This window comes from Paroedura picta, chromosome 2 (genome assembly GCF_049243985.1).
Source record: "Paroedura picta isolate Pp20150507F chromosome 2, Ppicta_v3.0, whole genome shotgun sequence".
In the NCBI taxonomy this organism is placed as follows: domain Eukaryota; kingdom Metazoa; phylum Chordata; class Lepidosauria; order Squamata; family Gekkonidae; genus Paroedura; species Paroedura picta.
Window position 1 is genome coordinate 43,180,719 of NC_135370.1, and position 13,648 is coordinate 43,194,366.

The 13,648-nt window shown below is 41.7% G+C and overlaps 1 protein-coding gene across 7 annotated transcripts in view; it reads left to right on the plus strand.

Annotated features, from left to right (window-relative positions):
- The window catches only part of RBMS1 (RNA binding motif single stranded interacting protein 1), a 186,808-nt gene that overhangs the window by 144,614 nt on the left and 28,546 nt on the right, over nucleotides 1-13,648 (plus strand). For all 7 annotated transcript variants that reach the window (XM_077319928.1, XM_077319930.1, XM_077319929.1 and 4 more), the window contains exon 5: nucleotides 10,220-10,377. In XM_077319928.1, coding sequence (XP_077176043.1) covers nucleotides 10,220-10,377 — 158 coding nt within the window. The remainder of the gene's footprint in view (nucleotides 1-10,219; nucleotides 10,378-13,648) is intronic.

Consider the following 13,648-nt stretch of genomic DNA (forward strand, 5'->3'; position numbering starts at 1 on the left):
CCCTGCCAGATAGAACTATGGGTGGGGGGGGGGGCAATGCTTCTGCTTGATTCTTTCCAAGGGTTTCCAGCATTACTTTGCCTGTTTGTATCTATGATATGTACGCAAGCAGATAGAAAATGAAAAGTGTAAATCTTTCCAGTGTCCAAGCCAGGCAGTAGCAAAGTTACTTGAGACTCCACTTTTAATTGTACAGTGTCTGAACGATGCGGAAAGAGTGGTGTAATGCAAAGAATTTTCTAATTATTGCCTTAGATGACCTCTTAGTAGTTTCTTAAAATAATTGTTTTAGTTCAATCCCTTGTTGACAAGATATGCATCTCTATGTGCAGGAAGTTTGCAGTCATTCCTAAAATTTATCCTGCTAAGCTTTCAATAACAAGTTTGAATAATATGGGAACCAAAGCTAGCACTCTTTCTAGTATCATTGCTGTTTATCAGTGAGAGTTTTGTAGGCATGAATGAATTTCTTTTCTTCAACTGAGACTGTTTTTCCAGGTTCTGAAGTGAGAAACCATGGAACTAATAAACTGAAATGTCCTTGGATGAGTTCCAGGACAGCAAAATGAAGACCATGTGTTAGCGACTCAATACACATTTTATCACGTGCACACACACATGCTTTCAGTAGACCCTTTCCCAATGTGTAGTTATTCTGTATTCATGGGAGGTGGTGTCATTTAATGTATGGTTTGACAGTAGGAAGCATGGATGATACAAAAGCTGTTGAGTTTTGGTATTAAGACCAAGACTTTGTGTACTGTAAAAATTGTGGGAATGCCCCCAAACTCAGAGAGATCTCCTCTCAGAAAGAGTATTCTGAATTATATGAATGGGGGAGTGCTTTTTGTCCCTCTCACAGGGCTAAAAAGTGCTCTGAGGCATGTTTACATTTTTACTATCATTGTCTCTGGATTCAGCTACAAATGTGCACATTTCCTAGTTAGGCTTAGTCATCCCAACTCTATAAGGTCAAAGTATAGAACACCTGTTTAGATAATTAAAAATGTCCAGGTATCTGCAGTCTAATAATATGTATTGTGTATAGAAGATGTGTTAAGTCTTGTCCACTGGACATTTGTTTCTTTTGGACACACACATGCACCCTTGCACCATGTTGTGTCTGGCACTACACTCTGTTGAGTAATAGGTACCTAGTGAGTTGTTCAGCTCAGCCTGCTGGTTACTGAACTGTTTATTCTTTAAATCTCTCCAGCTGGTTGTTGTTGTTAGGTGCGAAGTCGTGTCCGACCCATCGCGACCCCATGGACAATGATCCTCCAGGCCTTCCTGTCCTCTACCATTCCCCGGAGTCCATTTAAGTTTGCACCTACTGCTTCAGTGACTCCATCCAGCCACCTCATTCTCTGTACTCCCCTTCTTCTTTTGCCCTCAGTTGCTCCCAGCATTAGGCTTTTCTCCAGGGAGTCCTTCCTTCTCATGAGGTGGCCAAAGTATTTGAGTTTCATCTTCAGGATCTGGCCTTCTAAGGAGTAGTCAGGGCTGATCTCCTCTAGGACTGACCGGTTTGTTCGCCTTGCAGTCCAAGGGACTCGCAAGAGTCTTCTCTAGCACCAGAGTTCAAAAGCCTCAATTCTTTGATGCTCGGCCTTCCTTATGGTCCAACTTTCGCAGCCATACATTACAACTGGGAATACCATAGCCTTGACTAAACGCACTTTTGTTGGCAGGGTGATGTCTCTGCTTTTTAGCATGCTGTCTAGATTTGCCATAGCTTTCCTCCCCAGGAGCAGGCGTCATTTAATTTTTCCAACTGGATAGAGGCACAATTGTTGTTTTTTAATATTATATCTGTTAAGCTATTATTATTTTATTGTTGACCTTATAGTCCTTTATATGTACTTCAGAATCTCTTTTTAATTATCATTGTTTGGAAGCTTTCCCAGTGGTATTACAGGTTAGTGCAGGATATAAATATTTTAAAGGTAATTCTGAATTCTTTTAAAAACCTAGATGTCGTAGCAGAGATATATGAGTAAAGTATGTGAAGTTTGTATTATCGCTACCGTTTATAGTCAGAGATATAGATAAAGTGTACTCTGGTCATTTAGACATGGTTGCCACATTCCTATCAGCAGACAGAAAAGGAGGAAGAAAGGGAACCTTATTAACTTCACACAGAGAAATAGCTGACTCAATTTAAGCTGTTTGTGGCATGCAGAGAAAACCACGTTTGGTATGTGAGGAGCTCATTTTTATTGTCTAGAGAAACATTCAGTAGTGTCTGCCTATCTGAAGACTATAGCTATATCAGTAGACATAGGTGAGAATAAGACAGTGGCTCATTCTAATGGTATACCATCGCTCCACTAATACCTTTTCAAACTCTCTCTCTCTCTCTGTGTGTGTGTGTGTACACATACATTAGATCCGGGTGGCCAAACTGTGGCTCTCCAGATCTCTATGGACTACAATTCCCATGAGCCCCTACCATCATATGCTAGATGGTTGTATACCTCTGAATGTACAACGTCTTGGCATAAGAATCACAGCACTGCCGTACTGTCCTGTTTTGCTGGAGTAGCACAGAAGCCTTAGACCAGATTTAAATATGACATGTTGCAGCACCTTCCACAAGTTTTAAGAGGATGACTCACAGTATGGGCTTCTCTCATATGGGATCCCCAACATGGCGCCTGCTGACAGCTTTTCTGGTGCCTACCAAGGATTTTTAGAAAGTTGTCAATGCCAAGTTGGACTTTTGCCCACCGGGCTTTCTGATTGACCACAGGAAAAATGAGTAGTTGTTTTAAAAATGATGTTTTGGTAAAACCACAAAAAGCTTCACTGTGTAAATGAACATAAGCAGGTAAGCAGATGTCAATAAGATTTTTAGGCAAGTGATTTAGTAAATTGGACAACCTTAGTGCAGTGGTTAGTGTGCATTTATGAGAACCTAGCCCCAGTCCCTCATGTAGGCACTGAATTTCCCCTGTTTTTTCTTTCTTTCTGCCTGAGCAGCTCCTTTATCTTCTGAAGATATATATGGCTGCCCCAGTCTGTCACTTTATTATAATTTGACGCTAGATCAGCCCAGGAATTTGAGGGAAGAGGCTAGATCACCCCCCTAACTTATAAAAATGGCACACAAGAGGGTTTTTAAAGTTCAAAAATAAACAAAATATTTTATTCAATGTAGAGGGGAGAAAAGGTCATATGAAATCATGAATAATATGTCTCAGGTAAATCAATAATGAACTCTTGAGGTAATTTCATATTCATATGGTTCCAGCAAGTGAGAGTTCTTAAGCTTATCACAAAGTTTTGGAGCCTTAGAGATAAGACGCTTAGGTTTCCTAAACACTTCAGTTCCCTTTCTTGAGTTTAACTGACTCTTCAAGTTTCAGATGGCAAGAATATACTACCAGTCTCCAAATTCCTTCCCTGAACACACCAGGGATCACTTCACTTTTTAGAGCTGTCTGCCTTTCAATTGGGCAGGGAATCCCTTCTCTAACTAAATGATCTATCCCTTTTCCTGGCCTGAATGAGGGTCTTCACTGACCCGCCCACCCCTCCTTCCCAACCTTCTCAGGTCTCAATTAATATGAAACGGTTTTCAGTCAGAGTTAAACTAACCACAGTCAGAGTTAAACTCAACTGAGTTCTTTTCTGTTCCAAGTCTTTCTGCTCAACTGTTGCTAACCAATCAAATTCATTTGAGTTGCCTGTCATTCAAGGCTCTCTAGCTCATTAACCCTTCATGGTCCATTACATGAGTTTTTGAAGTGTAGTCCGTCACAGTATTATTAACTGAAACACAAGTACTTATGGAGGCCAAAATAAGAATTTTAATGTAGTTTATAGAAATATGGTTTCGCGATAAAGAATATGAAGAAACATCAGTATTCTCTCTTCAGATTTTTTTGGGGGGGGGGCATTTTTAACTTGGAAATGCACACTTTTTTTCCTCTTTGCTCACCTTGAGCAGGAATATTTCTAAATATACTACGTATGGTAGAAGGTTGCTCTTTGTTTCTCAGGGCTCTCAGATTTACCAGTGGACTTTCTTATGGCAGCTTGAATGTTGTGTCTTTACTTTCCATTCTTAAGTGCTTCCTTTTTTCTGATAGACTCATCTTTATGTGGGGTAAAACACGATCTTTGTAAAATGTGAGTAGAAGGCCCATTGTCTAGCACAGAGCACTTACCCTGGTAAGTAGTCTGTGCTTTAGCTTCCTGTTGTACGAGCATCTGCACCATCAATATGTACCTCTAGACCTAGTGTCTGCCCCAGCCCGCCTCACATCCATATTAACATAATGTACAAATGGAGTCTACACACACAGAGTTCAGTATTAATTGGTGTGCACATAAAGTAGCTAATTGGTAATTAAGGATACTTCTAGAAATGATTTGTTTAATTTTTCATGACTAGCTCGTTGTGGTCCCTTCAAATAAAGTTAATGGAACGGAGCTAAAGCCTCCTACACTTCACCATATTGTTTCCTTAACAAAGCTCTGAATTACGTCTTCGTACAAAGGGTCGTCTTCTTGTCCCAAAGGCACTTAGAAATGTCTCCATTCTAAGGAACTGAAAAGAAACTCTTGTTTCAAATTTGCTCAACTATGTTCTTGTAACATGATCTGCCACTACATAAAGGCTTCTTTCAGCCATGCTTCTTTTCTTGCTCAAATGCCACTATAATCACGAAGCAAAGGCTGTCTTTTGTGTACATACAACGACCTAAGAATGGTATGAATGGTACACCATTTGTCTTTTTTAAAAGGCGCTTTCCATCAGCAGTGGTAAGAATTCCATAGGAAGTTTGAATTCAGGGACGTATTGTGGTTAAGATTTTTGTAGTACTGGATTTACTTTTGACAGCAAAGGAACCAATTGATCGTAATCCCCTCAATGTGGTCAAAACTCCAGTTGCAAAGAAAACTGCTTCCAGCATTGTTTGACCATGAATGTTGTCTGTCACACCAGGGTCAGAGGGAAAATAGTGTTATAGTACATGAACATCTTTTGTAGCAGCCTTGGGGGGGGGGGGAATAAGATACCAGGGGACACTGAAACAGCCCAACAAGCAAATCTTATGGTGGTGCCCCCCCCCTACAATTCCTTGTTTGAATATGGCTGTATCTTCCATTGTGGGTGGCGGTGACATTTTCTTTCTGATCATGTCTCCTGATACGCAAGGTTTGAATTTCATGGTATTGCCACGCCTGATTTGTTGTTCACTAAAAATTAGCTTATTTTCTGAAAATCATTACAAAAGACAATTTTGAAGCATGCTGGCATGTAATTTCTATCCTGCTGCTTCTAACCACCAGTGAGGACTCGGTTCATGCTAAAAGCGAAATCTAAAATATAATTTTAAATGCAATTAAAGCAATAAAACATTTGGCTGCAGAAAACAATGACCTTATCATGATTTGCGAGATTATTGTGTCTGCATGTGGATGACTAAAGCTTAAATGGAAGGAAGAATAGGGTAAGTCATTATGTTCAGAGCCTCACCACCATAACAGTTAGCAACCAAGTGGTACAAAGTGCTGAAGATGCCAACAAAACATCAGTTAATGGCAAAAAGTCATGGTCCAAAACTACCAGACCAAAAAACTATATTTTGCAATACACATATGTCTACTTCAGTGCATTTAATTGACTGATGTTGCTAGATTTACACATTTAGACTTCAGGTATGGGTTTTTCAGTAGTCTATATGAATATACATGAACGAGTATACATTCAGGATTGAATTCTTTCTGATAGAAGATATTCTGTCCTGTCATCTCCAGTCACGTGTTTCTGAATCGCTGTCTGTTTGCCGTGATCCTTTGCAGAACAAGAGAAAACAGATGTCTCATCCTGCTGCCAAGCAGTTTTCCCCCCTTGCATGTTAGGAACAGTTCCCCACACAGGGAATTTTTGTTAATTAGTTTCAGATGATGACTGAGATTTTTCTATCATGTAGGACTCCCAGTCTCCAGTTTTTTCGACGTCAACGTGATTGCCTATACCTGTTGGTTTCTTTTTCATATAAATGATAAAGATTTGAAGGTATTTAATTCCTTTAGTGCCCGGGAGAATAATAGGGATACTTCTAGGAGATAATTAGCTTGATTTTGTTGTTCTTGAGAACAAATAAGAGAGCAGATTGTAACATTGAAAGTGAGCGTTTTGTTCTAAGTTAACTTTGTAATGGCAGAAGCCCAATGTGCTAGATAACTTCCTGCAAGACGTGAGTGCTATAATGTGCCAGGGGTTCTGTTTGTTTACTAAAGAACACATGCTACACTCATATTACTGAAGCAAATAGTACACAGCCCGAGTAGCTGAATAACCCATACTTGGGTTTTGTTATATTCTCTCAAATATTTCCTCTTGTGTCTTTCCTAATTGGATTTTCTTTGGTTGACCCAAGGTATGAAAAGGGCACTCTGACCTTACACTTCATAAAGGTGTCTATAGTAACTCCTGAACTATATGCATTTCGCATGTATGAATTCATGTTCTCAGCCTCATATGACATTAAAAACTGAACCGTTTTTATCTCTTCCCTGAGAAAGAGAAACGGTATAACAGTACCATCCTCAACAGGCTTAATCCTCCTAAATCCAATGAAGTCGGTGGGCTTTTTTCTTTGCTTTGCTGTCAAGTCAGAACTGACTTACGGCAATCCTGTAGGATTTCCAAGGCCAGAGGTTGTTTGCCCCACTGCCTACCCTAGGCTGCCTTGATGGTGACCCCTTCGAGAACTAATGGGGGCTAAACCTTCCAGATTCAGTGAAATCAGTGCACTCAGAAGAATAAGAATCTGCTTTGGATGGGACTGTAATATAGTAGCCTGAGTGTCTTCCAGAGAAAATGTTATTGTTATGAAGAAGAAGAGTTGGTTTTTATATGGCGCTTTTTCTCTACCTGAAGGAGTCTCAAAGTGGCTTACAATTGCCTTCCCTTTCCTCTCCCCACAACAGACACCCTGTGAGGTAGGTGAGGCTGAGAGAGCCCTGATATCACTGCTCGGTCCGAACAGCTTTATCAGCGCTGTGGAAAGCTCAAGGTAACCCAGCTGGCTGCACGTGGGGCAGTACAGAATCAAACCCGGCTCGCCAGATTAGAAATCTGCACTCCTAACCACTACACCAAACTGGCTCTCATTATCACCCCATTAGTAGTTCAAATGGAGTTACCTGTATCGTTTCTTGTTTCATGTAAACTGCCCTGAACCTTCGGGAAGGGCAGTGTATGTATGTATGTATGTATGTATGTATGAATGTATGTATGTATGTATGTATGAATGTATGAATGTATGAATGTATGAATGAATGAATGAATGAATGAATGAATGAATGAATGGTGAAGAGGATACCAGGCATTGGAAAGTCCTACTTCCCTGTGGGACGATGGAAGTTTAGATAAACAGCATGCCTGCAAAATAACATGACTACTGGAATGGGAAAGAAATGATTACTACAGATTGGTTTTGTCTTAAATAGATATAGGGGACCACACAACTGCAAATGGTAATCACTTCAGTGCTGGGGATAGGTCTTCTATTACAGAAACAGGGGTGTGGAAATATAGCTTGCCATTTGAACTGATACTTTTTGTAAGTAGTAAGGTAGTCTTGTAATCCACCACTGGCAAACAATAAAAGTCAAGAGTTATAGGGTGAATGTTTTGGGTCATATCATAATAAGATATCCAGTTAGACAGAGTATTAGAGCAGAATGTCTTTTCTCACATGTTTTCTTTAAGTGTGAAACTCCTAGGTACATTTTGATGGCGGTCCTCAGATCCCTTTCCTGGAAGTAACCCCCAAGGACCAAAATAGACCTGCTTAGGACTGCTACCTAATTCATTGTTTAAAATTTGGTAGAGTTGCTAGGATCCATAATCAATTAAAAAATCCAAAATTATTTGTAACTTAGGAGCTTGGTTTGGAAGTTCACAGATGTCATATCCATGGTGCCTAGATGTTTTTAGGTGCCATAAAATTTTAAACCTATTATGATAATCAAATTATGATAATCAAAATTTTAAACCCATTATGATAAGCAAAGGAGGTCTCATCCCCTCTAAGAGAGGGGATAACTGATGTGATGATGAAAACTGCTGTCAAGTCACAGTAGACTTATGGTAATTCCATAAGGTTTTCAAGGCAAGAGATGTTCAGAGTTGGTTTGCCATTTTCCTGCCTCGGTTATGACCTATTCCCAGTTGCAATGTATGGCTGTGAAAGTTGGACCACAAGGAAGGCCGAGCGTCAAAGAATTGAGGCTTTTGAACTCTGGTGCTGGAGAAGACTCTTGCGTGTCCCTTGGACTGCAAGGCGAACAAACCGGTCAGTCCTAGAGGAGATCAGCCCTGACTGCTCTTTAGAAGGCCAGATCCTGAAAGTGAAACTCAAATACTTTGGCCACCTCATGAGAAGGAAGGACTCCCTGGAGAAGAGCCTAATGCTGGGAGCGATCGAGGGCAAAAGAAGAAGGGGACGACAGAGAATGAGGTTGCTGGATGGAGTCAATGAAGCAGTGGGTGCAAACTTAAATAGACTCCGGGGAATGGTAGAGGACAGGAAGGCCTGGAGGATCATTGTCCATGGGATTGCGATGGGTCGGACCCGACTTCGCACCTAACAACAGCAACATTCCTTCGAGGTCTCCCATCCAAATATTAACCCTGCTTAGCTTCCAAGGTCTAGCGAGCCTGGCCTGTCCAAATCAAGACCTATCCTGATTAGAGTAATGGATGTGTATTGTTTATGCACTGTTAATGGCTAAACTTTCCAAAGCAGGTGCTGTGTTTTATAGATTCCTTTTTGGCATGTTATCTATTACAGTGTTCATGCTAAAATAAGTATATTTTAAATGGCCTTTAGAAGTTTCTGGTGATCATGAACAAAATATAGTCAGTGTCCTGGAAACTCTTACCTCCAGTAGATACCTGAAAACAGACAAATCAGGAACACTATGTCAATAAGCTAAAATAACTTTAAGCAACTTTGGAAAACAACAATAGACTCAAGCAAGTAAATTCAGGCATTGGCATCATGCTTCCTGTTGAATAATGCCAACTGGAATATTAGACAGAAAGCTTTATTCTGATATTAAATTTATTTCATACAAATGGACAATCTGGTGTGCTAAGCATGCTTATGTTTGTGGATTGTTTAAGCCCTTTTTTGTATTTTTCTCCTTTTGTACAATAAAAATGTGTGAATTTGTTCTATAAAAATCGGAAGCTTGTGTTACAGGGTATCGTGTTTGTATAGAGTCAGTGTTTTTTACAGGCCTGCTTCATAGTCTGTGATCTGTAGGCTTTAAGATCATTAACCAGAGAGCATTTCCAAAGCAGTGACGAGGATGCTAAGATTGAGGTAATTCGTACACAGATCTGGTACTGTGCATAGTGGTGTTTTAATTTGGAAAGCACAAATGCATGAGTTAAAGTGACATTGCTAAATTAGACAGGCTCATGGACAACTGCCTGTTACAACTGACTATTGACATCTTGAATGAAAGGCCCAATTTGGAAATAACCAAACCACATTTAGGAAAAGGAAGAGACTGCACACAGAAATGCATCTCACTTCCCTGTGTTCATCCCCACACTTTGCTCTCTTCCTCAGTTGAAATAAATTTGGGTCTTTATACCATGCGCATACATGGGGTGCTTTCCCAAACCCCTTCTCCATTTAAAAATTAAGATGGAAGCCATAGCGATATCCTTCCTCAAATATTAACGCAACTTGGCCCCTAAGCAACTGCTTGGATAATCTTTATTTAAAATCAAAAATAACCAAACCTGAACACTAATACTTTCCACCTATAACTGTAACATTGTGGAAGAAATCCTTTCTCTTGGTTTTCTCCATGGTGCTTGGGTTTTTCCTTTGAACATAATTGTAAATACAATAATGGCGTACATTGTCAGGAAAGAAGGGCCTCATGTTGTGAATGCCGGTAACAGTGAATAGAGGCAATCATACATTCGACCACAACTATTATTCTAGAGGAGATCTATTGATGTCGCAGTGCAATATAAGAGGCAGTTGTTGGATGCTTCGGATTGAAAGGTTTATTGGCTGCTGAGTAGCTGGAGGTCCTTTTATTCGGTAGCAGAGTAAAAGTCAACCTTGGGAGGATTATGGTTGCTATTTTATGTTTAAAACATCCCATTTGGGTGTTCCTCACCCATCCAAACCTCAGAAAACTAAACAACAAAATTCTAATTGCTTTTCAGCAACAGGAACAGGACCCAACTAATTTATATATCTCCAATTTGCCGCTTTCAATGGATGAGCAAGAGCTTGAGAATATGCTGAAACCTTTTGGGCAGGTTATCTCTACAAGAATACTTCGGGATTCCAATGGAACGAGTCGTGGAGTTGGCTTTGCAAGGTATTATGATAGCCGTCTCTTTTTTCTTCTGTAAAAAATGCTTTGTTTTATAAAGAAGAAAAGTTATGGAAAATAGACCAAAGGAGCATGAAGATTGATAGTCTTGTCAGGGATATATTTATTGGTCAAGTAGTTATGTCATTGTTCTCTCTAAGTGGTAAGGGGGGGGGGATACCGCCATGTTCTGTACTATTGTAATATATTATTTTCATGTTGCTAGCCATGAACAAAATAGAAAAGAATGAACAGTTTTCTTTGCCTTTTATTCTAGAACAGCCTTTCTCGACTTTTTTACCGTTAAGAAACCCCTGGAACATTCTTCAGACTTCGAGAAACCCCAGAAGTGGTGTGATCGTGCAAAATACGGCTGGGAAGCATAGCTGTGTACTCACCCACCTGGGGGCTCTCCCTTTCCCACCCCCTTTCCCACCCATCATTGGCCATTTTGGAAAGAGTAGGGCATGTTGACATATCACAATAAATGTTTTAACATATTTAAAAATATATATAGTCCAATGATTAACTCCCACTCATTCAAGAAACCCAGGACCATCAAGAAACCCCAGGGTTTCATGTAACTCTGGTTGAGAAAGCCTGTTCTAGAACATCAGAAACAGGCTGCACAGCTGTTTATTTAAAAAATGTAAATCTATAAATAATGTATGGGTTCCTGAAGAGCTGGAGAGCAAGGAACCCTCATATTTGCCTTTGCTGTCAGGGTAAAATTTCAATGTAATTGGTTCCTTAGAATTAAAAATCTAGACTGCCACCTGCACAAGGAAAGCCATGGAATAATTAACACTGTCTTGACACAGTTAAGTAAGCAGTTGACTGCCATTCACCTATAGGGCAGAATACTTATAACCCTTTATTTCCGCAGTGTGAGAGCCAGTGTTGTATAGTGGGTGATTCTATGGGAATCTGGGTTCAGGTCATCACCCTGCTATAGATGGTCCCTTGGTGGCCCTGGGCCACTTTAGGTTTAACCTGTCACAGAAGGTTACTGTTGTGAGAGTGGAGATGGGGGAAATAATATTGTAAGCTTGTAGGGAGAAAAACAGAATAGAAATACTGCAATAAAATGATATTTCTTGGTTGAGTATTTTACATAGTGATACCTTACCAAAACTCAGAAATAATTGGTTAAAACACCATGTTCACATAACTACTACTTGTACTTTATCAGGTAGTAGGGGCAAAGCCCGTTACATTGAAGTTGTTGGGGTTAGTTAGGTGATAGGCTGTGTGTCACTGCACACGGTAGCAAGGGTGGATTTTGTTGCGTATGGTGGAATGGTTGTGATCTAGGGAAGCGACGGCAGCCCATGTATCCTTGCATGGCTAGGAAGTGGCTGCATCCCCAATGCTGCCCCTCAGCTCAGAGGGATGCGGGTGGGCAGGCATAAGGGAGGCCTCTGCTGCCGCTGGCCCTGCACAAGACCAGGAAGCTGCGGGGAATGCTCCCTGTCCCGCCCTGACTCAAAGTGCATGGCTTGGAGTTGGGCTCAGCCTATGGGGGGGGGGGGTGGCCAGGCGGCTGGGAGGTGTGTGTCACGGTACGGCATTTCTGGGGCTTCCCCCCACCCCAGGCAGTGCCAAAGCTGTGGCCGACCAACATCCCAGCCCTTCCCTCCCTTCCCCTCTCCCAGCTCCCGTCCGCTGGCTGGTTTACCTTGGATGCAGGTGAATAGAGTGGGTTGCCTCTTTCCTGGTGGAAGAAATTGGAGGGGAGGCAGTCAGTGGTGGCACAGCCTACCTGATTTGCCATTTGTTGGATGGACAGCCAATCAGGTAGACATTGAGGCAGACACAGAACTCCTCCTACAATCTGGTCACGTTTTATATATGTTATTATGGATGGATGGATGAGAGTCTAACCTTCCTTTTTTCATTAGTTGCCATATGCAGTTAAAAAACTTGGGGAAAGTTTGTTTTATTCCATATTTTTGTTACCTATTTGTTAGCTAATTTTCCCAGCAAATGACTGTTTGGGGGGGGGGGGGTTGCTAGCTGGGTGAATCTGATCACAAATCAGTCTCCTAAGCTTGTAGTCACCACACCTGTTCTCAGTTGAGGAGAGTAGGACATCTTGACTTTGAGTATTCTTTTTTCCACAATCCAAGGAGGCAGGATATTAAGTCATTTTCTTCCCTCCCCTGAGGAAAAGGGTACCTCCTTCTTCAGTTCTTCTTCTCCCTCCTTCACATGTGCAGGCTTGGAGAGGCTCCAGTTGCATTTTAGCCTTTCTGTTGCAGAGTTCCTTTCTAGGTCATAGTTTCTTTCCTCAGAAAAGTGCAGGAGAGCAGTCGCACCTTAAAGACTATCAAAATTTGTTGCAAAGGTATGAGTGTTCAGGATCCACTGTTCACTTCTTAAGAAAAAGCTCCTTGCTTGTCCTCCCACCTCCCCCTCTCTTCTGCTCAGAGGAGTGACTAGTTGCCACTAAACCATGTGGCTATGTCATCTGCTTTTGCATCAAGCTGAAATCGAAAGCAGTTCAGCTGGCTGCGAGGAGATGCTTGGCACCGAAATCCCTCCACCTTCTTGCAGCAGCTGCCAGCAGCTTTCGTCTGCAACACAAGCTGATCAAGAAGTGGTGAGTGTGTAGTCAGTCCTGCTTCCCCAGGCCCCTCAGCTGCCATCAGCCTGCATTGGCTGCCTTCCCCTGAACCACAAAACACAAACTGCTCACAGGTAGTGAGTTTTGTAGGTCAATCCTCTTTCCCTCAGGAGGAGGTGGGGCTACCTTTGTTGCCCTGCTGGGTTTTTCAGGAGTGGCTGACCAACTTCTTTAATAATGAGATGATGATTGGAAGAGAGCAGTCTCAGGGCAGAGACATACATGGTGGGATGGCCTGTCCCTGGCTGGCCTGGAAGTCCAGGCTGTCTGTATTCAATAGTGTTGACCTTGGAGCTGGCAGCATGTAGTTATCAGACCTGGCAGGAAGGCAGGAGCACTGTGAGAATTTGAACAAGTCATAGCCAGCTTGCTGGAAGCATAAACAACACAAGCAGTCTGTTACCAGAGTCCGAGAAGCCTGTCAGAGGTGGGTCAGTACACGGTCCAGAAGTCCGAAGGCAGGCAGCAATACAGAATAGTCAGGGACAGTCCAAGAGGTCGAGGCCGTTGGCAAAGAGTCAAGGTCAGTCCGGATCCAGGCACAGTCAAGAGATCAGGCTGGACAGGAACCTAGGTGCATGGATGGAGGCAAAGCAACAATTCCACTTGTTGCGGCCAGGCTGAGCACTCTGTGCCTCAGCCTTACATGGG